Here is a 21,964-nt window from a genome sequence, read left to right on the forward strand (position 1 = left end):
TCTGTATGTAGAAGAGTTGTTTAAAACAGTTGAATTTAACTGGAAACATGCAATTTCCTGCTTTAGAAGCCATGTCACCTCAACTGCATCTACAAAAACAAGGCTGAAAATTCTGTTTGGGAGTTGCTCACTGGGAGATGGGCAAGGTAGCACCATGTGTTCACAGCAAGAAGGCCCAAAACTATGCTGGGGCCCACAAGATCTGGCCCCTTCATCCTTACCCTTGTGGAAAGCACCTGGCTCCAACTACTTACAGCCGCTGCTGTTTTCTTGTCCTTGCTGCCACTGCCCAACTTCCACTGAAGCTGAGAGGCCCTCTCCTTCCTGTCCTGGGCTTGCCCAAGCAAGAGGGCTTTAAGGAGAAAAGACAGGGGGTGGGGAGAAGGTGGTTGTGGAGCTTGGATGGACTCAGGGGCTTTTTGATATCTCATCCCCAGTACTTTATGCTTCAGTTGCAAGCGGTCAATAACAGTACTGGGCTATAAAGGATCTTTTGCCCACCATCTTTCCAACTGAAGAAATAGTACATAGATTTATTTTGAAGGCCTACTTGACTTCACCAGTATCTTCTTCCTGGTACTACACACACATTAACTTCAAGAGTACTTAAATCCATTTTTTTTACAAGTTTTTCACTCAAGCCTCTTAAAAGTCACTTTAAAAATGAAACATGCAGCCTGATCCTAAGCATTCTTACTCCAGAGAAAGTCCCACTGATTTTAATGGGAATAATCCCCAAGTACATAAGTATAGGATTACACCTGTGAAACACTCCTCACAAAGAGACACCTTTGGTATTTAACGTAGTATCATCTGCTTACACTTTCTCTCCCAGTAATGATAACAAAGGCAATTATGTAACAGAAAAGCCTGAAAATATATTTGTTCAGTTATATAGCTTATACTAAGCAAAGAAAGAAATACAAACAGTTATTATTGGAACATCATTTTTCTAACTCAAATCAAGATATCAGAGAAAGAGACTGAATTGCAGCAAGGGGAATTTTTAACTTCTGCTTGGAAGGGTTGCCATGTACTTCACTCTCTTCTAACCTTAAGCCTTCAGGTCTAGAAGATGGAATGAATGCACTGTGCATACGCCATAGCTTGAGTGGGAGAAGTAATGGAAGAGGATGAATGCGGATTAGTTAAAAAAAAGGAAGGATTACAATTTACAACTAACACCATTAATTATTTGAAAAGATGGACTAATTGAACATTATATTAGTTATCAGTTTCTGAAAAGGGTCCAAAACTGCTGGACTATTAAGGTAATAAATAAACCTTTTCTCTAGTTACAGGAACCTAACATTACCATGATCTATAAGGATTGCTTTACTTAACTGACCACTTTATTTTCAGGTTAAATGAACCAAAGCTATTAGAACAAGAGACTGGTGCCAAAAACATCTTGCATTAATTCATCCTCAATGAAAGGCCAAAACATGTGCATCTTCTCTTGAGATAGAGAAACAATGTCATTTATCTGTTTACAAAATCAAAGAAATAAAGCACATTCTTACATACCAAAAAGCAGTGTCATGAAGACCCATAATCATTAAAAATTCCTTCAACTTCTTCTCTTTTTCTGCCACAATATGAGTTGCCAAATAACAGCCAAAGGGTGAAAACGCAATTACTAGGTAAATTAAAATAATTGCACGGGGGAAATTATCTATTTCCATAATGGCAGACTCTCCCATCATGACAGCATTTGTAAATTCCAGGTCTTCCAAAATTGAATGATTAGTCTTCAACTAAGAAAAAGAGGGAAATGTTGAAATTAGTTTCAGTAAGATTACTTTAACAGCATCAGCAGCCATGAAAATTCAAGCAAAAGCCATTTGAACCTTGGTAGTAAATTGCAATGGTATAGCACTGAGATGCATGTTATGATTTTTAACTTTTCTTTTTAACAAACTCAGACATCTTTTACAGAAAGAAAAATCTAAATAGTGCTAAATCTGAAAGGAAAAGAAAAATACAGTAATAACACAAAATGTTCAAAACCAATTGCCTAATTCTGTTTTCCATACTGAGTCTGCCATTTATGCATCTACCTTTCTGTAGGTAAGTTAATTTAATTAAAAATACATTTCCTTTTTTGGGTCCATTCCCAGATATCAGAAAATGCTTCTTTTTCTTATATCTGACTAAAGTAATTATGTGTAATTAGGGTTGCCAAGTCCAATTCGAGAAAAATCTGAGGACTTTGGGGGTGGAGCCAGGAGACATTGCGGCGGAGCCAGGAGCAAGGGTGTGACAAGCATAATTGAACTCCAAGGGAGTTCTGGCCATCACATTTAAAGGGACAGCACAGCTTTTAGAATGCCTTCCTTCCATAGAAAATAATGAAGGATAGGGGCACCTTCTTTTGGGGCTCATAGAATTGGACCCCCTGGTTCAATCATTTTGAAACTTGGGAGGTATTTTGGGGAGAGGCACTAGATGCTATACAGAAAAATTGGCATCTCTACCTCAAAAAACAGCCCCCCCAGAGCCCCTGACACCCGCAGATCAATTCCCCATCATTCCCTATGGGAATCGTTCCTGGAGGTGCATAATGGCTGTGGGGGTGGAGCTTCCCCCGCCGGCCAGCTGGCTGGGGGAGGGGGGAAGCCTGTAAAACCAGGGGATCCCCTGCTGGGACCTGGGGATTGGGAAGCCTATGTGTAATATTATGGTCTGATATCTTTTAGGGAAATTCATGACATTATTTTAATAACAACACATCAGGAACAAGAAGAAGAAGAAGAAGATATTGGATTTATATCCCGCCCTCCACTCCGAAGAGTCTCAGAGCGGCTCACAATCTCCTTTACCTTCCTCCCCCACAACAGACACCCTGTGAGGTGGGTGGGGCTGGAGAGGGCTCTCACAGCAGCTGCCCTTTCAAGGACAACCTCTGCCAGAGCTATGGCTGACCCAAGGCCATGCCAGCAGGTGCAAGTGGAGGGGTGGGGAATCAAACCCGGTTCTCCCAGATAAGAGTCCAGACACTTAACCACTACACCAAACTGGCTCAAAAGGTAGGCACACACTTAAACCTATCTATCCTTTCCTTTTTACTTACATGGTGTTAGGTGAAAGTTTTATTATCTTCTGGTGGGGGTTGGGTAGATGAGAGAATACTTCAGTTCTGTTCCTAGTTATTTATGTTCTGTTACAGTGTCATAAATAGAGAGAACTGAGCAGGCTTTATTTATTTATATAGCTGGTTACTGGTTACTTGGTGGTAATCCTTTTGCAGGAAGTTATAATGAAACAACCTTGACGTTTTTATGCTCCCTCTCTTTCTCTCTCATGCATGTTTTTAAAAGCTGTTTTAAGTCTCTTTTAAGTTGTTTTTAAGCTGCTTTGTCCAAGTTTAGGGTACACTGTCTGTATATCGAATATATTTAATAGATTTAAATTAGTGATTAATTTAGTGAAATAAGTAAAGAGCAGGCCTGCCTTTTTGATGATGATTTTAACATGAAACCAAAACAAAGCAGATTTGATTTTTTTTTTTTAACTAGTGTTTCTCCAGTTCCTCTATAAAACAGGTTTGGACATTTGATGCATCAAAGTCAGGCAAAGGATGAGGAACTTTATAGATCCTGCTCTTTGAACAAAAATGATTCATTTATTTCAATGAGAAAAGATGATGAGTTAACATCTGACCAGAATGTGGGAAAGAGGTCTCAAGGTCTCAGTCTGCTGGCATCACGAAGAACACTTATATTAGACACACTGAAACTTATTTATAAGAGATTAAAGTTTATCACAAACTATCTTTTTAAGACAAAATACCTGAACCAGGAAAATTCATTACAAAGACACAGGGAGCCACTCTACTGGGAAGTAGCTAAAAATGATGAAATATCTAGAGAAAGGAATAAATGGACCTGTTCCCCTTTCCTCTTTAAAAATAAGAATGTGCTTGAGGTGAACAATTTTCAAATTATAGTGACTATTTTTCCCCTTAAAGGATAATCGATGAGTTGGTGAAAAGCACTTGTCTAATTTGTTGAATATATCAATTTAATCAATTTTAAATTGACTGAAAACTTACAAGGGCTAGGTCAGGGACAGAGATATTTTAACATTTTACTCGCCTAGAATTCCAGCAATGATGCTCACTAAGTCACTCATTCTAAAAGGCATGGAATTCAACTATCAAAATCCCCTTACATTTGAACCAAAAACCATTCATCAAGTCTAGCCTAAAAAAAGCCTTAAAAAAAGAAAGAAAAATTACAAATTCAAAGAGAATACGGTCTTTTACTAGTGATAGTGATAGATCTCTGACTGAATTTTTGCCAACATGTGAAGTGATCATCTACCAGTCTTTTTTTCCTACAGATTTCTGTTTGTAATACTATTCTGTTCCAGCACAAAGCTTTTCTCTCTCCCAAAAATCAAAATAATGTTCCACGGTTGTGTTGGAGCTGTATTGATAAAGCTCAATATAATGGATTCCATTCTCTGTAACACCTTAATTAACAGGGTTCTGCAGTCAAACTCAGTTTCTAACTGTTTATATACACCAATACGCCCCATGGGGAAGGGAGGGCATGTGTGCAGGAGGTTTTTGAGAATAGAACAGATCAAAGCCCCTCTTCCTTCTTTTTGATGGAACTAATTGACCTTATCCTAAAAAAAAAAGCTATTTTCATTTCAAAGAAGATTTCCCCCCTACAAATTAAGGGTGTGTCAATGGGGAGTGCATTTGCACCCAGCCTGGCTAATATTTTTTATGGCCAAACTGGAGGAACAGAATATATGTCATCCTGAAGACAATCCTTTAAAAAAAAAAAATCTTGTTTATTTTAGGTTTATTGATGGCATTTTTCTTCTTTACCAAAATCCAGGGAGCATTGATGGATTTTTAACATGGGTCAACATCATCCATACATCAATCAAATGTATGAGTAGAAAACAATAGTGAGGATCTTAAAGGGGACTTCCCATGTGGGAACTGCTCCATTTAGCCTGAAACACAGATAAAATAAACCTGCCGCATTTTAAGAAAAAGCTTACATCATGGACCACCTCTACAAGTAAGAGGATTGTGTATTTAATAAAATGTGCCTGTTTTAGACTGTATGTGGGGTCATCTATCAGAGTGGTCCGGACCAGAATTTGTGAACACAGATTGCATCTTAGAACACAAAAAATTGACACTGCACTCTGCCAGCATTTTATGGATGTGGAGCATTCTCCTAATGATGTGTCTTTCCTGGTACTAGAAAAGTTTGACCCACACCCTTATGTGTATGTAGATATCCAGAAGCATCTCCTTAGATGTGAATGCTATTGGATTCACACACTTAAAACTATGGCACCATTTGGATTGAATCAAAGCTTTGATTTGTCTGTGTTTCTATAATTTCACTTTAAAAGTTGCATCAATAAATTTTTCAGCTGTAACCGATAAACAAAATACTCAGTGGCTTTGACACTATTTGTAGCTTGTCAGGAGGGAACGATACCAGTCAGAGAATGGAATGAACGCTTGTCTTACTAAACAGTTGGATTGGGGTCCCGATTAACAAGTAATTTGTCTATATTGTTGGTGAGTTATAATTGAAGGTTGTCTTTTGGGCAAAGGGCTGTTGATATATATGATGAGATTATTGGCTAGTCTTGTATTGTATATGAGGAGCAGTGACGCATTGAATTGCTGAAAAAGCTTTTTTGCTGAGGAAGGTACAACACCGAAACCGGTTGGATTTTTGGCTTCCTGCCTTTGGCTTTTTGATATTTGAAGATATTAACGGAAGACTGTTTCTTGGATTTAATCAACAGAACCTCTATTGGATATATGGACTTCCTTATTTCAGTTTGAGTGATTTGTGCTGGATCACTGTATGGTTTTTGTAATTTTATACTTTATTAATAACAAGAAATTTTATATAGTGCTATACAGTTTGTTCTACTTTTTGCCATATTATTAACTGTTTCTTCTTTGTTTGCTGAACTTAATAGGATTCAGACATCTTTTCATGTTTTGCTTGAATGCAGGTACAACAGATCTCTGTTCCTTTTCCAACACTCAAGCAGATTTTTCCAGCCAAAACTTCAGTTCCCCTCAGTGACTGAGTTGCCCTCCAGCAGCATGCATTTCTTCTTTGTTTGATAAGCTTAAATTGTCACACCCTGTCACTGACATTTGTTTAGGCTGTAGACCCGGTACAAGAACTTGTGGGAAATATAGGAGCTGTACTATTTTATAACACTTGTGTAATGGCACTTGAGGCAGATAGTTAACTTTCAAAAACAGAATAAAGATTTTATTAAACCTTGAGGAATCAAGGTTTAGAGAAGCTGAGGGTAAACGTTCTAATTTAATACAGATTGGATTCTTAATACTGTTTTCTGTTTATAGTTTCTAGATCTCTCCCTTCAGAGTTCTAGGTTTTCCCTTTAGCTATTACAACTATTCACTAACTCCTGAGGTGTCTTAGCTTCTCCCTTTTATCACAGACTAGGATTCTTTTCCCAGTCCCTTTCACTGGCAAGACATTATTCTCCTTGTCGCTAAGAAGCAATAACTCCTTTTACTATTTGGCTCTAACTACCCAGACCTTGTGCCAAATCTTTCTCCAGTATCCATTGCTTAAAGCTGTTCTGTAGCTTTCTTGACTGGGAATCTAAAATTCTTTTACTTTAATCTTTTATTGTAGAACTGAAATATAGATAGATACTACAATTATAACTAACACTATATATACTGTATATAGATAGATAGATAGATAGATAGATAGATAGATAGATAGATAGATAGAGAGACAGACAGACAGACAGACAGACAGACACTTTACTCATAGTTATCTGTAGTTCTTTTATTTCTTCAGCTCTTCTCTCTTCTTGCTAATAGTATATTATGCTTGTAGATATAAACAAAACTATTCTATAATCAGATATTATGCAATAACTACAAAATGTGACAAAATATACGAAAAATTCGCAGATTCATTAAATTCTAGTTACTGCCTGTCAGAAAACACTGACTCCCAAATGTCTCTTTCCTCTGAACCCAAACTCTCTGGCTACTCTTTCTCCTCCAAATCAGTTGTTTTTATTTCTCTAATAGCTGATGCTGGCCAATTAGACAGCATGCAGAGCAGCCAATCACATAAGCTCTGCACTCCAGGGAAAATTAACTCCTGAACTTCCTGACTCTCTGACTCAGGAGCATTTTAAAAGACCTGCTTTTCTGTGCAGTCCATCACTGCAAGTTTTTTGAGAACATGGGATCATTATATTAAGCCTCTAGTTCAGGGGAGTTGAAATCATTTGTTATGAGGGCCGGATCTGACATAAATGAGACTTTGCCGGGCCATGTGTGTCATAAAACATAATGCTAAGTAGCAGAGATATAAACTTTATAAAGAACACAGACAAACACAAATAAATATATTTTAAAAAAACTTAAAATAAAACATGTTTAAAACGTTAGCACTTGTTGGTCTTAAGTATTAGCAAATTAGCACTTGTAGCTTGCTTTGTATCTCTCTCCTATGATCCAGGGAACCTGGCAAAGGAAGCTCTGGCTCTTTCCTTCCTTCCCCAGGGGACAAGGATAGAGAGGACCCTTAGTCAACAGAAGGAAGGGAGGCTTGGCTCAGTAGTTCTGCTGTGTGTTTAAGAGAGCCTGGCAAAGCAAACTATCCCTTTCCCCCCTTTCTCCCCGAGGGGGTTGTCTCAGCCAATTGAGAAAATAGAGGCTTTATTTTGTAGGTACTGTGCAATTGAGCAAGCCTGAGAAAGCAAGCTGTGATGCAGAAGATAGCAAGAGAGAGGGAGAAAGAAGAAAATGTCGGCTGGTTGCACAGGGGCCTGATAGAATCCCTCCAGGGGCTTGATTTGGCCCTCGGGTTGCAAGTTTGACACCCCGGCTCTAGTTGATCAATCATTTCCTTGTCACCTTTGCTTAGTGATAAGATTCCTAAGATCAATCTAGCAACAGAAAAATTTGTTTCAGTCCTTTTAGCCCTAGCTTCCAAAAATGAGGAATGAGAATCTTCTGCTGCACAAAATTTGTTAATCAATGAGCTTCAATGGGAACAAAGGAGGTATAAAGGAGAACAATTTTTTGAAGTTCTGTCCAATTATAATTTTATTATACAAGAAACATCTAAGCTAAATATATTCAAAAGCTCTGATCAGATTACTGCACTCTAAAGCAATCACTTCATACATTATCATTGTTCACTATTAATGATCTGCAAGCATCATAACCTATTTTCCCCATCTGGCAGGAAGGTAATTGGATATAATCTGTCTAAATGCCAAACTGCAGAGGCCAATGGTAGAATTTGAGACAAGACAATCTTTTATTGTATCAGTCCCAACAATTTAATACATTATTGATAAAATTATCATCATTATATATCCTTTTCCTTTCTTTCTTAGAAATTCACAAAAATGATTTTAAAGATATAATATATGCCCACTCAATTGCCATTTTGGATTCATTATTTTAAAAAATCTTGTCAACCACTTCAATCTTGAGGCATCAAGGTAAGTTTTGGGATCCCTAACCCATCTGTGATGGATTGCACTTTTTAAGAGGTTTAGAAGTTCTATACCAACTCTTCATAGAGCCAGAGAGCCTTGAATGGCAGGTTGATATAAGCAATCAGATTGGATAGCATCAACTGAGCAGAAAAAGTCTTGAGACAACTGGATGCTGAGGAGATTCAGTCAGATTCCTGCCTCAACTGAGAAGAGACATGTAGTCAAATCATCGGAGACTAGACCTGACAGAAAAAGGGTTTAGTGCTGATAGTCAGATTTCAACCTTGACTGAGCCCAGTTTGAATTTAGTTTGAACACAGACAGAGAACTGGGGGAAGGGTCGGCAAGGAAGTGAGTAGTAAAGAAGACTCCCATTCAGGCAAAGGGAAAGGAGGCAGATCTTCTAGAGAGAGAAGAAGATTCCCTATCCAAACAAAGAGATAGAGATATATCTGAGGAGTACAGAATTCCCTGGTCTGGTATGTTTAGATACTGCCTATAGAGGCCTTCAAAGTCAGTGAACAACTCAAGAAGAGTACTGGTATTCCAAGAGAAGGGTTTGGGTACTGGGGAGAGAGTATCAGCACGCTGGGCACAAAAAAAAAAGCAATTACTCAAAGTGTACAAGAGTGTTTGGGGAAACACTGGAACAAAACCTCTCAATATAAAGATCTAAATAACTGAATAAATTGAGAACCTCTCATAAACCTGATATATAAGAACAAAAGTCTGTGCTTGTAATAGTTTCACCTCAGTAATTTCAACCTCTGATTTAACTTGACCTTTCCCCTTGATGTTAAATAAAACCTTTCGTTATGTTTGAATTTTAAAAGCTTTTCAAGTGCCATTTTCAATGGTTTAAGTTAAAGGGCAATCCTATCCCTTCCCTTGGGTTCCTGGGCTGAGCAAATAGTCAAAATATATCTTTCTGACAGGGTAGGACAACCAAAGTTTCTTCAGGTAAGAAGAAAATGTTACCAGGGCTGCTCAGTCAGTGAGGGAACAGAAAATGGAGGGAATATCTAGCCTCTGAGGGAGGGAAGTAGAAGGGATGCATCATATCACCTTTAGACCATTTAGACTGCGATGTCAACCAATTTACTCCACCCCCTCCTTAATAAACCTGTTAATTATCTCATATTAACTTCAGGGATCATAACAGGAAGGTTCTTCTCTAACAAGTTAATAAATTTGGAGGTAGTCATCATTTTAATTTTATTTATGCACCTTAACAGAGAAAAATTAAATGATTCCCATAATGTTAATCTGGATTATATCTAATTACATTCTTGAAATTACAATCTATTAATTTTGAGAAGTCTTGTCCAATCGCTATTCCTAAATATTTGATACAGAGACTATTAATATTTATATTCTTGATCCAGCTCTGGTCAAACAGCTCACTTGTACCCATTTTAAATAATAAAGCTTTTGTTTTTCCAATATTTATAAAGTAACCAGTGTCTACTGTATAAGCATCAATTATATTTATACCTGTGCAAGCACCAGTCGTTTTGGACTCTGAGGTGACATTGCTTTTACAACGTTTTCACGGCAGACTTTTTACGGAGTGGTTTGCCATTGCCTTCCCCAGTCATCTACACTTCCCCCCCAGCAAGCTGGGTACTCATTTTACCGACCTCAGAAGGATGGAAGGCTGAGTCAACTTGAGCCAGCTACCTGAACCAGCTTCCGCTGGGATCCAACTCAGGTTGTGAGCAGAGGGCTCTGACTGCAGTACTGCAGCTTTACCACTCTGCACCTTTACCTTTTACTTTTTAATTGGCCCTTGTTTAAAGATTCCCTATCCAGTGAATGAGATATATAATTTTTATACTTCTGATTACATTTCTGACTACCAATCTCAATATCTATTATTTCTTCAGACTTTCTAATCATTTCTAATCATTATTGCCACGGATTCAAGACAAATTTTAAAGAGGAGTGCTGATAGCAGGCATTTTTGCTTTACCTCTCTATCTCTTGCAATAAGATAATTCAAGATGAATACTAAGCCAAATTTTGGATGATGAATTATTTTTGCCCAGTTAACAAAATGATCACCAAACTCAGAAGCTTCTGAAGTTTTTAATAGAACCAAGTTTTTAATAGAAACAAATGCTCAACCCTGTTGAATGCTTTTTTCAGCATCTACTAAAAGAAATAATGCTTTATTTTTCTTCTAGTATGTAAATCAGTAAGATTTACTTTCCTAATGCCAGATGAAGCACAACAACTGGGAATAAATTCAGTTTACTCATTAATACATGTATTAGCAAGAGACATATTTCAGATTTTATAGTAATAACTGAGCAGAGGCATAGGGCAATAAGATCCAGGTCAGGGGGCAAATGTTGCCCCATTTTCCAGAAGGAGAAAAAGGATGCAGGTAACCACCCAGAACAAATCATCAGTCAGTCAGTCCTTGAGCATTTTGAAAAGATGGCTGTGGTTACTCTCAGCATGGGTTTCTCAAAAACAAGTCATGTCAGACTAACCTGATCTCTTTTTTTGAGGAAGTTACTACCTTGCTGGATCAGGCGAATGCTGCAGACATTGTTTATCTTGATTTCAGTATGGCTTTTGATAAGGTTTCACATAATATTCTTGTTGACAAATTAGTAAAATGTAGCTTGGATCCTATTAGTTAGGTGGATCTATAACTGGTTGAGTGCTTGTTAATGGTTCCTCTTCCTCTTGGAGAGGAATGACAAGTGGAGAACCTCAAGGATCTGTCCTGGGACACGTTTTATTCAACATCTACAGAAATGATTTTGAATAGAGGGAATGCTTATTAAATTCATAGATTATACTAAATTGGGAGGGGTTGCAAATACAGTAGAAGACAGAGTCAGGATGCAGCATGATCTTGACAGGCTGGAAAACTGGGCTAAAAACCAATAAAATGAATTTTAATGAGGTTAAATGTAAAGTTCTTCATTTATGTAGGACCGATCAAATGCATAGTTATAGGATGGGGGAGGCTTGTCTTGACAGTATTATGTATGAAAAGGATTTGGTGATCTTAGTGGACTATACACTGAACATGAGTCAGCAGTGTGATGTGGTAGCAAAAAGGGCAAATGCGATTTTGGGCTATATCATCAGAAGTAGTATCCAGATCAAGTGAAGTGATGGCATCGCTTTACTCTGCTCTGGTTAAACGTCACCTAGAGTATTGTGTTCAGTTTTGGGTACCAACATTTAAGAAGGATACAGACAAACTGGAATGTGTCCAGAGAATGGCAATGAAGATGGTGTCGGGTCTGGATACCAAGTCTTACGAGGAAAGGTTGAAGGAGCTGGGTATATTTAGCCTGGAGAGGAGATGACTGAGAGCTGATATGATCACCATTTTCAAGTACTTGAAGGGCTGTCATATAGAGGGTGGCGTGGAGTTGTTTTTTATGGCCCCAGAAGGTTGGTCCAGAGCCATCCAGTTGAAATAAAATCAGAAGATTTTCTGGCTCAACATTAGGAAGAACTTCCCGACAGAGTCATGCCTCAGTGGGACAGGCTTCCGCAGGAGGTGGTGGGCTGCTCTTTGGAGGTTTTTAAATACAGGCTAGATGGCCATCTGATGGCAATGCTGATTCTGTGGACTTAAGACAGAACTTAGAGGGGATGGATGAACTTAGGGGGAGAAGGCTGGAGGGGGTGTGTTGAGAGGGCAATTGTTTTGTGGATGTGCCCATTGTTTGGTGGGGCTTCCTGGAAGGGAAATGATAAGGAAACTGGCTGTTGAATGTGACCATTGTTCTGTGTTAATTGCTGGGAGGGTTGGAAGGGGTGTGAAGATAAGGAAGATGGTTGTTGACTGTGCTGATTGTTCTGTGTAATGTGCTGGTTGTTCTGTGACCTTCTGTAATTTATAGTCTGTAGGGCGTTTTGCAGAGCTGGAAACCAAGATTTCTAGCCCTCCAGCCTAGAAATAGCAGCTCTCCAGCAGCCCTGGCCTCACTCAATGCACAGCAGCCAAGAAGGTCAGAGTGCCTGCTCCGGCTGCAACGCCACTGAGGATGTTCTCCGCAGCTGAGAACGAAATGTCTGGAAGAAAAACTTTCTCCAATAGAACAGGGCACTTGAGCCCGAAAGATTCTACAAACCCTAATGATGTTGCCAGCCGTGAAAACCTGAAATCTTTGATAAGTCTCTGATAACTTAGGAAGTTTTCAGTGCAATCCTGGAGGGGGGGGGGATGCTGAAAGTGCTTTGGAAGCAAACTAACCGTTATGTCAGCAGAAGTCCAAGTTGCGCTGCTCTCCCTCCATGCAACCACAAACGGGAGCTGCACCCTTCTTCAGGTGCCTCAGCGTACTCCTGACGATGGCTGCCAAAGGAGTGGTGCCATGCCCAGCCTGCAGCGGAACTGGGGCATACACAGCTACCCCGGTGTACGAGGGGGTGGCCCCAGGGACATAGCTAGCATTAGTCGGCTCCCTAAGACCTTTCAGCCTGGGAATGCCCCCCTGCGAGAGGCATAAAGTTACAACAAGGAAAATGCTGGTGTATCCCATAGACACTTGTGGAACCAGAAAACGAAGTTTGCAGCTTCAAAACCCCTTAGGGAGCCAACTAAATGGTGCACCAATCCCTGCATGCCCTGGATGGGACAAGCCCCTTCTCCAGCACACAATCACAGCCCCCCCCCCCACAAAGCCTTCTGCACTGGCCGCACAGAACTCTCTAGGTAGGGCAAGCAGCACGGGACTCTTGTCTCGGAGCTCCCTGCCATGTGGACTTAGCGAGGGCAAGGCACTGGTGGTGGGTGTGGCACAGAGAGGGCACTGAGACAGTACAGATCAGGCTCTTTAACATGGAAGGAGGAGAGCGAGGTCTCTGCTCTGTGGCTAATCTCACCTTTTTCCAAGTCCCAGCAGATACAGGACCTCCAGAGGCTCACTGCTCAAGGGTGGTCACACATGAACAGGTAAGTGCGATTGTGCACCCCAAACTTGCCCCCTCTCCCCTCACTCAAAGCTGGGCAGAGTCTCTGCATCTCCAGCACTCAGCCCTGGCAGTGACCTCAGGCATGAGGCAGCATGAGCTATGCAGTTCATTGCTACTGACCCTGCAGGCCACTGGAGGCCCCCCCACTGTTGGTCTGTCCTTTACCTCAGTCCCACCCCTGCCAGGGCACTGGCCGGGGAGGGGGGGTCTGGCAGCTGCTCTAATGCCTGTGGGGAGGTTGGTCAGAGACTGACCCTTTAAGAGAGTCTCTCACCAAAACACAGCATCACACTGCCGCTGCAACAGCTGCTGAATTGGATGCACCCCAGGAACCTCTCCCCAGGTGCTCTGGATCTCTTTCTCTTTTTTTCAGGTGGAGATTCAACAGAGAGGCTTCTTTTTGTGGTGAATCAACACCCCCCACCCCCGCACTTGGTCAGCTGTTCCCACTCTCCTCTGAGTGGAGCCCCGTGGCCTGCAAGACTATCCAAGTTCCCCCGGCATGCTGCTACACTTTGTTCAAGCACAATAAAGTCTTCCATGAGCCCTACTTTGTCTCTCCTGCTTGGCGTCTGCTGCACGTTCCCTCTGCCCCTCTCCCCCCCCCACTCTGTCTGTGGGCTCCCTGAGGGGATATCTTGGGGGGCGAGCTTGTTTGCTTCTGGGGGAGCACAGGGGGGGAACCTATGAGCTGCCTCAGTGCAAGGTTGGACAGGGGAGTGTGAAGGTCTTTCCCCCACTTGTAGCATGGTGCATCATCGTGACCAGCTGGCCCTCAGCCTGCCCGACCCCACTGGGCTTCTGTGTTCAAGGCACGGAGAAAAGAGGACTGCAAGGGAGAGGTCACAGATGGAATAGGTGTTTGGCTGCTGCCTCGCACTCTGTGTTTTGCTGCCACTGGGGGAGCGGGAGGGCTTACCTGTGGAACATGGTGGCATGCTGGAATTCTGTCTGCTTGTTCCAGTACTCGCATTTTGCCTGGCTGCTCTGAGTACCGACTCCTGCACTATGTTTTTCCTGTTTGTTTATGGTTTGCAGGGAGGGCACATGACTCTGCTCATCTGCCTGCCCTTGGCATGGGTCTCTGACAATGGGTGGGTGCAGCTGCGGGACTGGCCAATCCTGCAGCTCCACACTTCCCCTTCCCCTGCCTCCAACTCAGCTGCGAGCGGGACTTCTCTCCTTTGACTTGGGCTGTGTGTCTGTGATTGGCCCAGTTCTCCATCTGGGGGTGGGGAGGGACAGGTGATCAGTCTCTCCGGGGCTGCCTCTCCCTACTCCATTTGTCATGTGCCTATGCCAGGACTGGCCAATACGGGGGGTCCTGGGATGACCCCCCCTCCTGCTGTTGCCACCTTGGCCGCATGCTGGGAGAGCACTCCAGTGGTGTTGTCATGGCGATGGTCCCACATGCGGAGCTACGTGAGCAGAACTAAGCCTTTAGGAAGTGGACGAGTGGTGCCTCATTCACACCATGGCCAGCCGTCACGGAAGTTAGGATTGGGCTGCTTATTTCCTGTCTTTGGTGATTGTGTTGTATAAAGGGTTCTATAAAAGTCTGAAAATCAATCAATTTTTTAGTCAACACGGGTGACAATTGCTCCACCTTTGGTTTTAATAGCACCTATCATTTTTTTAAACTTCTTTATGTGCTAGCAATTTCCATGCTTTGATTCCATATTCATAGTACCTTTGCTTAATGTACAATAAATGGTTGTCCATTTTGTTTACTTCAAGCTCATTTAGGCACTTTCTAGAACTTTGTAATTCTCTGCTCCTTTTTATGTCTATTTTGTAGGGTCAAAATTTTATCAATCAAATCTTGTCTTTCCTTGCTCCTTCTTTTAATGTAAATTGAGGCACTAATTGCTATGCCTTGAAAAAAGGCCTTATGCCTACCAAATCATTTTAGAAGTAGCAGAATCTATATTCAATTGGTTATTCTAAAATTATCACATATTCTTAAGTTTAGGATACTCATGCTCTGTTGCTCCAATACTGTTTCAATGTTGCTAATTCTCGCACTTAAAACACACACACAATTTGGACTCAGTATTTTATTATATCCCTGCTTCTTGTATTTTGTAACTTGTAATGGCCTTTGACCAAAAGCATTAAAGACTTTCTGACTTTCAAATTATTAGCCTTTAACTAAGAAAGAGAGAAACATTAAAATCAGTTTCTATACTCTGCTGCTACTTTATTACTTTTTAATTTCTAAAATAATTAACCTAAATATACAAATGCCTGTGCTTAGCCTACTTTATGCTAATCCCAGTGACTGACATAAAGTGTGGTTTATATTAACTTTCTAAGTTTATGAATTTCATATCCATTTATCATTTCCTGCTTTCGCATATCTATTTATCATCTCTTGATTTCTGGATTTTTGAATGATTCTGCAATCCATAGATTCATAATTCAGAAGACCAGTTCAACATCTTAAAATCTGCTTCAACAAAAAAAAATTACTTGATAAAGACTGGACATATTAATCACTTAAAATTAAAATAAAAATTAAATAATGCTCAGAAACTGATAAACTGGAAGCTTCCACTTCTTAGAATTTTGGAATGTGCAACAGAATGACTGATGGCATTACCATTAATACTAGTAAAAATAACTGATTGTTTCAAGAAGGTGTTTTAATGAAGGGAAAGGGATTGTGCACTATGCTACTGTATACAGTATTATCTGTTTACTTAATCTCTTATCTTGCTGTCACAGCTACATTTCCTACTCTGATAATAGCATTTTCTGCATTGCTAAATATGTGTAATATAACTGTAACCCTATTGTCTATTCGATGTCTCATCCTAATAACTGCATTGATTTATTGAGCTATCATTACTTCTACAGTTAGCTTAAATTTTAGACACCTTGAGGAAGTTCTGGTAGTATTTGCCAGTGAACACCAGAGGTCATGATGGGTAAATGTGTTTTCGATATGTGGAATTATAAAATAGATATACACAAATTTGGCTACAGGTCATGGTGTGTATATGCAGTACCAAACTAGTAGAGAATGGAAACAAAAATATAGTATATCCTGTTAATAGGTGCACAAGGTAATGTTATGGAAACCACATAACATTTAGTCACAAAGCAACATTTACTGCCATTTTTAAAATAGAAGAAAATTCTGAGCTTGTGTAATTATGTTTCATAATAGCATTGTAGATTGTATTCAAGAACTTTGTATTAGTTTTATCTCTCTATTTTTTATTGAAAATAAAACTTTAAAAAAGAAGAAAGACTATCTGACTACTATTGCAAGCAAAGCAAAACACGACTGTTCAGGTTTTTTCACATTCTGATTCCATTTACCTGTATAATTGCTGCATCAAGGCACATCTGTAGAGTTGTAAATCCAGAGCGTAAGTACTTTTCAGCTTCACATGTATTGGACGGGCCTGGACAGCTAGCTACAGAAAATCAAGTGATGTTATAAAGGAAAAAATGAACCTATTTTATTCATTACCTATTCAAAAGCTGCCCTGAGCCGCCCTGAGTCTGCCTTCGACAGGGAGGGCGGGATATAAATTAAATAAATAAATAAAAATAAAAGCATTAAGGTTTTGTTTACAATAAGTTCTTGCATTAAAAAAATCTAATGCAAAAAAAAAAATGACCCTTTCACTTCCATTGTTAATTCTGGCCAGGATAAGCTACTACAAGGTAAGGCTTCTTTCACCTGTTTCATAATGACACCAAATCCCCATACCAAACCTTGGCAGGGGTTGACACACATGCCTGAAATGATTTATTTATTAGGCTTTGGCTTGGTATGTGCTTGGGTGAAGCATTTTTCCCTAGGATCAACTGCTGGCCCTTTATCTTTTTTTTTTTTTGCAATTGTTCAGATGTGCTTTTGAAGTCTCAGTAATGTCAAGGAAGGGCAGGTTGGCTGTTGGAGCTTTGTGAATTGTGAACTTGTTGATGTCTTTGGATTCTGAATGATGGCACTGTGATGACAGATACAAAATAAACAATCTACTATCCTACCTAAAAGACACTCAAAGCAGCTTCGTAAAATTGCATTAAATAAATACATAATCAGCAAAGCAGACAAAAATAAGCAGCAGTCACACTACAAATGCAGGCTGAACTTTTAAAAAGCTGGCTACTACAAGTCACTCCTATGACTGACATTGTGGGTACAACTAAATGAGACTGCAATGGGGAGTAGTTCACATTGGGAAAACAGCATGGAAGGAACGGGTTGTAACCTCCCCACTTTCATCAGCATCAGGATCCCTATTAAATTCCCCACCCATTCACATAAACCACATATTATTATTATTAACAGGAATTTAATCTAATCTGGCCTTAAAACCTCAGAGTTTTTATATTCATTTCCTGATGTTAAAAACGCAAGTGTTCTTAAAACCTGAAAGCAGCCTGCAAACACTCTGTGTTAAAAAGAATATGAAAAACAATCCTATTTCTATTACACTATTTTCTTTTGGTAATACATTCTTCAAGTCTTCATTGTGAACTTGGTGACATTCATACCTCTCTTATATCTGTGTTACATTGATGACATTTTTATGGTCTGGACACATGGCAAAGAAGCCCTGGATGCATTCCACCAGGAATTCAATTACTTTCACCCTTCCATCAACCTGACAATGAACCAGTCTATGCAAGAAATACATTTTCTGGACACCACTGTAAAAATACTCAATGGATGCATAGTCACTAGCTTATACCGACAAACATACCTGCATGCCTCCAGCTACCATCCCAAACATACCAAAAAAATCCATTGCATGGGTTGCAAAACAAGTGCGAATTTCTAAATTAAGTTCTTAGAATATACACATACATGTATTCTTACCTCTTGATTCCACATAACTTGCAGATAATGGAATGACAGTAGGAGGAAATCTGAGTTGGTAGGACATGGGATCCTTAAAAACTACCCCCACAAAGTTCGGAGGTCTAGTAAGACTAGCCTTTTGCATTTCTTGCTCAGTGAAAAATTCTTCTGTAATGATTCCTGCAAAGATTCAAATTACCCACAATTACTCTCATCTCGCTCAAAAGTAGTACAATATATTTAAATCCCCTCCTCCTTTGTTTGCCCAAACTAGAATACATCTCCATATATGTATACTGGTTAGGGTTTCTCCAGTTCTGCAGCTGGATTGGAATCCTTTAATTTACTGACAGGAATACAGAGTGAAGTCAAACCTATGTGAGACATATAGCAGTCACTAAGGGACACAGCTTTCTTACATTAGCAAACATGAGAGATTTTTTTCCTCTTCCTTTTCTCTTCCTTTTTTTCCACTTCCTTTTCATCATCAGAAAGTGGGGGGAGTGGAGGGAAACGTCTGCTGAGAACTCTATTATTCCCTATGGAGATTTATTCCCATAGAAAATCAGAGAATTGATCTGTGGGTATCTGGGGCTCTGGGGGGGGGGCTGTTCTTTGGGGTAGAGGCACTCAATTTTCAGTATAGCATCTAGTTTCTCTCCCCAAAATACCCCCCAAGTTTCAAAAAGACTGGACCAGGGGGTCCAATTCTACGAGCCCCAAAAGAAGGTGCCCCTATCCTTCATTATTTTCTATGGAAGGAAGGAATTGAAAAGGTGTGCCGTCCCTTTCAATGTGATGGCCAGAACTCCCTTTGGAGTTCAATTATGCTTGTCACAGCCTTGATCTTGGCTCCACCCCAATGTCTCCTGGCTCCACCCCCAAAGTCCCCAGATATTTCTTGAATTGGACTTGGCAACCCTAAGTGGCACCTTTAAGACCAGGGGTGGGGAATGTCAGGCTGTTTGCGGGCCTCGAGATCACTTGGTCTGGCCCTCAGGGAGCCTGAGTGGTGGGAATTGTGAAGGACTGCTGCTGGGGTATATGGGTGCCTTTAGATGTCTGCTGGGAGCAGTTGCAGTTTCTGCATGAAGGGAGGGAGGGAGGGCTGGCAGGGATGGGAGCCAGCTACCACCAGTTCAATTTGCACTTGATTATCCCAGATGGTGTGGCCTAATTTACTAATATTAGGGGATGTGGTCTAATATGCTAATGAGTTCCTGCTAGGATTTTTCTACAAAAAAAGCCTTGGATCTAGACATTTGCTTAGGGTGATAGTCCAAGGGGGGGGGGGGTGCACCAAATTAGGCTCACCTTGCACTTCAAATAGAAAAACAATTGTTTGCATTAACTTGGCTGGCCTGAATCGTTCTCCCTTGGCAGAGCACTGTTTTTAAAATTGATAATTTTGTATGGCCCACAAATGATGTTATAAATATTCAAATGGCCCTTGGAAGAAAAAAGGTTCCCCACCCGTTTAAGACCAACTAAAGTTTATTCAAGGTATGAGCTTTTGGGTGCACGCACACGTCTTCAGATACATAGAAATGGAAGCTAACATTGCATATATATAGGCAGATGCCTCTACCTAAATAAACAGCACATTAGCATACAACTTTTGAAGATGTTTTGACATATGCAAAGACTAAAGAGAAATAACAAACTAAGATCATAGGTCACAATACATTTGGATTTAACTCTGGGGACAGGATTTTTAATCACATCAAAAGTGAGAAGTTGGCTGCTTAGTTAAGAGGGAACAGAACTCTTCATTCTTAGACCCTTATATATTGCTGAGATAGATGTAAGAAGCATTCAGTGTCCTTGTATCATTAGATACATGGTAATTACTGCCAAAATCTGAAGGAATGTCAATAACTTTAAAATTTTAGACTTTATAAAAAGAGAAGTTCTGGTTCAAGACACCAACTGTGGTGAGCGAGTCTGATGGCTGTAACTGCCAGACAAATATAACAAAAAAAAATTAAGAAGACAAATTCAGGACTGGACTGAGTGGCACTGAAGTTCACATACCTTCTTGGAAGCATTCTGAAGACATTTTTGTCATAATTTTTCTTGTGAATGAAGTCACTGGAGTGTAGCCAACAATAAACTGTGACATTTTTGAGTGAGCCACAGAACCAAGATTATTATCTGTAACCTCATCATATTTCTTGCTTGGATACATCATGCTCATTAATATTAGCCAAAATAAAAAGAAAATTGGAAGCAGAACTTCCTACAAAGGAATTATACAAGTCAACACAGATGATAGTAATCTAGCCATCTAAAACTGCACTTCTACAGCTAGCACACTAAAGACAATGCGTTTGAAATATATATGACTTAGCAGGATGACAGCATAACAGCAAGGCATAAATAAATAAGTTCTGCTAGTGCTGTTAAAGGCCATTTGTACTCTTAACTATGCAAGAGGCAATTCTGCCCTCTGGAATAGCAGGCTGATGCTCAGGAAGTAAACTGATTAAAACAGGGCTTTTTTGTAGCAGGAACTCCTTTGCATATTAGGCCACACACCTCTGATGTAGCCAATCCTCAAAGAACTTAAAGGGCTCTTCTTACAGGGCCTACTGTAACCTCTTGTAGGACTGACTACATCTGGGGTGTGTGGCTTAATATGCAAAGGAGTTCCCGCAGCAAAAAAAAAAGCCCTGCATTCTTGCAATGCTTTTAAACATACATGAGGACCTATTTTTATTACTAGACATTCACAATATTGATTAAAACTCTGTATGTATAATCTCTTATTTTCCAATCTTATGCTGAGTTATTCCAGCTACTGGAGTAGCTTCACAGGACTGCACTATAAATCAGTATATTAAAGTCACAAAAATATTGTTACACTCTTCAAACATCAAAATCATTAGTATTTATATGTGACATTAAATAAACAGAGGAATTCACATAACTTTGGAGCTGCATTTTGAATACTCCAATCAATCAGTGTTCCAAAGTTATGCTAATAACTACCCACTGCAGTTCTTTAGGGAAAAGGTGGAGTAGAGCAGGAACTCCCCTCTTCCACCCATCTGTCCTTTCAACAGCTAAATCAACTTTGCAGACTTTTAAAGCAACATAGCTATCTGAACACTAAGGACATAAAGAAAGGAAGAGCTCAATAAACATTCTTTTTGCTGTTCTCTGCTTTACCTAACCGCTTGATAAAGAATAATGAGATAGCCTCAACAGTCTGCAACTTGCATGTCCAATCAAGCAAGCTTCTTCATGAAGACTGATTTAGATTCAGATCCCTTCTGCTTGCTCACATACTGATAAATATTAGCATTGTGAGGATTAACTCACCTGACTACTACTTTTCTTAGTCCTCCATTTAACAAGGTAGTTCTTGTACAAAAGAGCTCGGGTTTGCCTCCACACTCCTACTTCTCTTGAAGTCTCCATTGACATTTTTCATGTGTAGCTTATTCAACAAGAAAACAAATTTGTGGTTTTTTATGTGCCAAACACTAATTATGGTTTTAATCATTTAATAATGAACAATCAGCTCCTATAAAGGCTTCATAACAGGTAATTTAATTATATTGAGTTAACTTCAGGGAAGATAAAACTACCCAACGGACGAAAAACTGTGTTTTATCATCTCACAATCTATGTATAAATAGACACTTTATAAATGGTAGATACAACAAACCTACATTTTTTTCA

General features: G+C 39.9%; 1 protein-coding gene across 2 annotated transcripts in view; it reads right to left on the reverse strand.

The window, feature by feature from the left end:
- Positions 1-21,724, reverse strand: part of ABCA5 (ATP binding cassette subfamily A member 5) — a 125,043-nt gene extending 103,319 nt beyond the window's left edge. Inside the window, exons 1-5 of one of the 2 annotated variants that reach the window (XM_060252221.1) lie at positions 21,602-21,724; positions 20,312-20,516; positions 18,296-18,457; positions 16,783-16,880; positions 1,528-1,757 (exon numbers count right to left, since the gene is read on the reverse strand). In XM_060252221.1, coding sequence (XP_060108204.1) covers positions 1,528-1,757; positions 16,783-16,880; positions 18,296-18,457; positions 20,312-20,516; positions 21,602-21,706 — 800 coding nt within the window. In that variant the 5' untranslated portion in view covers positions 21,707-21,724. The remainder of the gene's footprint in view (positions 1-1,527; positions 1,758-16,782; positions 16,881-18,295; positions 18,458-20,311; positions 20,517-21,601) is intronic. The other variant, XM_060252222.1, reaches the window with a different exon arrangement.
- Positions 21,725-21,964: the final 240 nt, after the last annotated feature.

This window comes from Heteronotia binoei, chromosome 13 (genome assembly GCF_032191835.1).
Source record: "Heteronotia binoei isolate CCM8104 ecotype False Entrance Well chromosome 13, APGP_CSIRO_Hbin_v1, whole genome shotgun sequence".
NCBI classification, from domain to species: domain Eukaryota; kingdom Metazoa; phylum Chordata; class Lepidosauria; order Squamata; family Gekkonidae; genus Heteronotia; species Heteronotia binoei.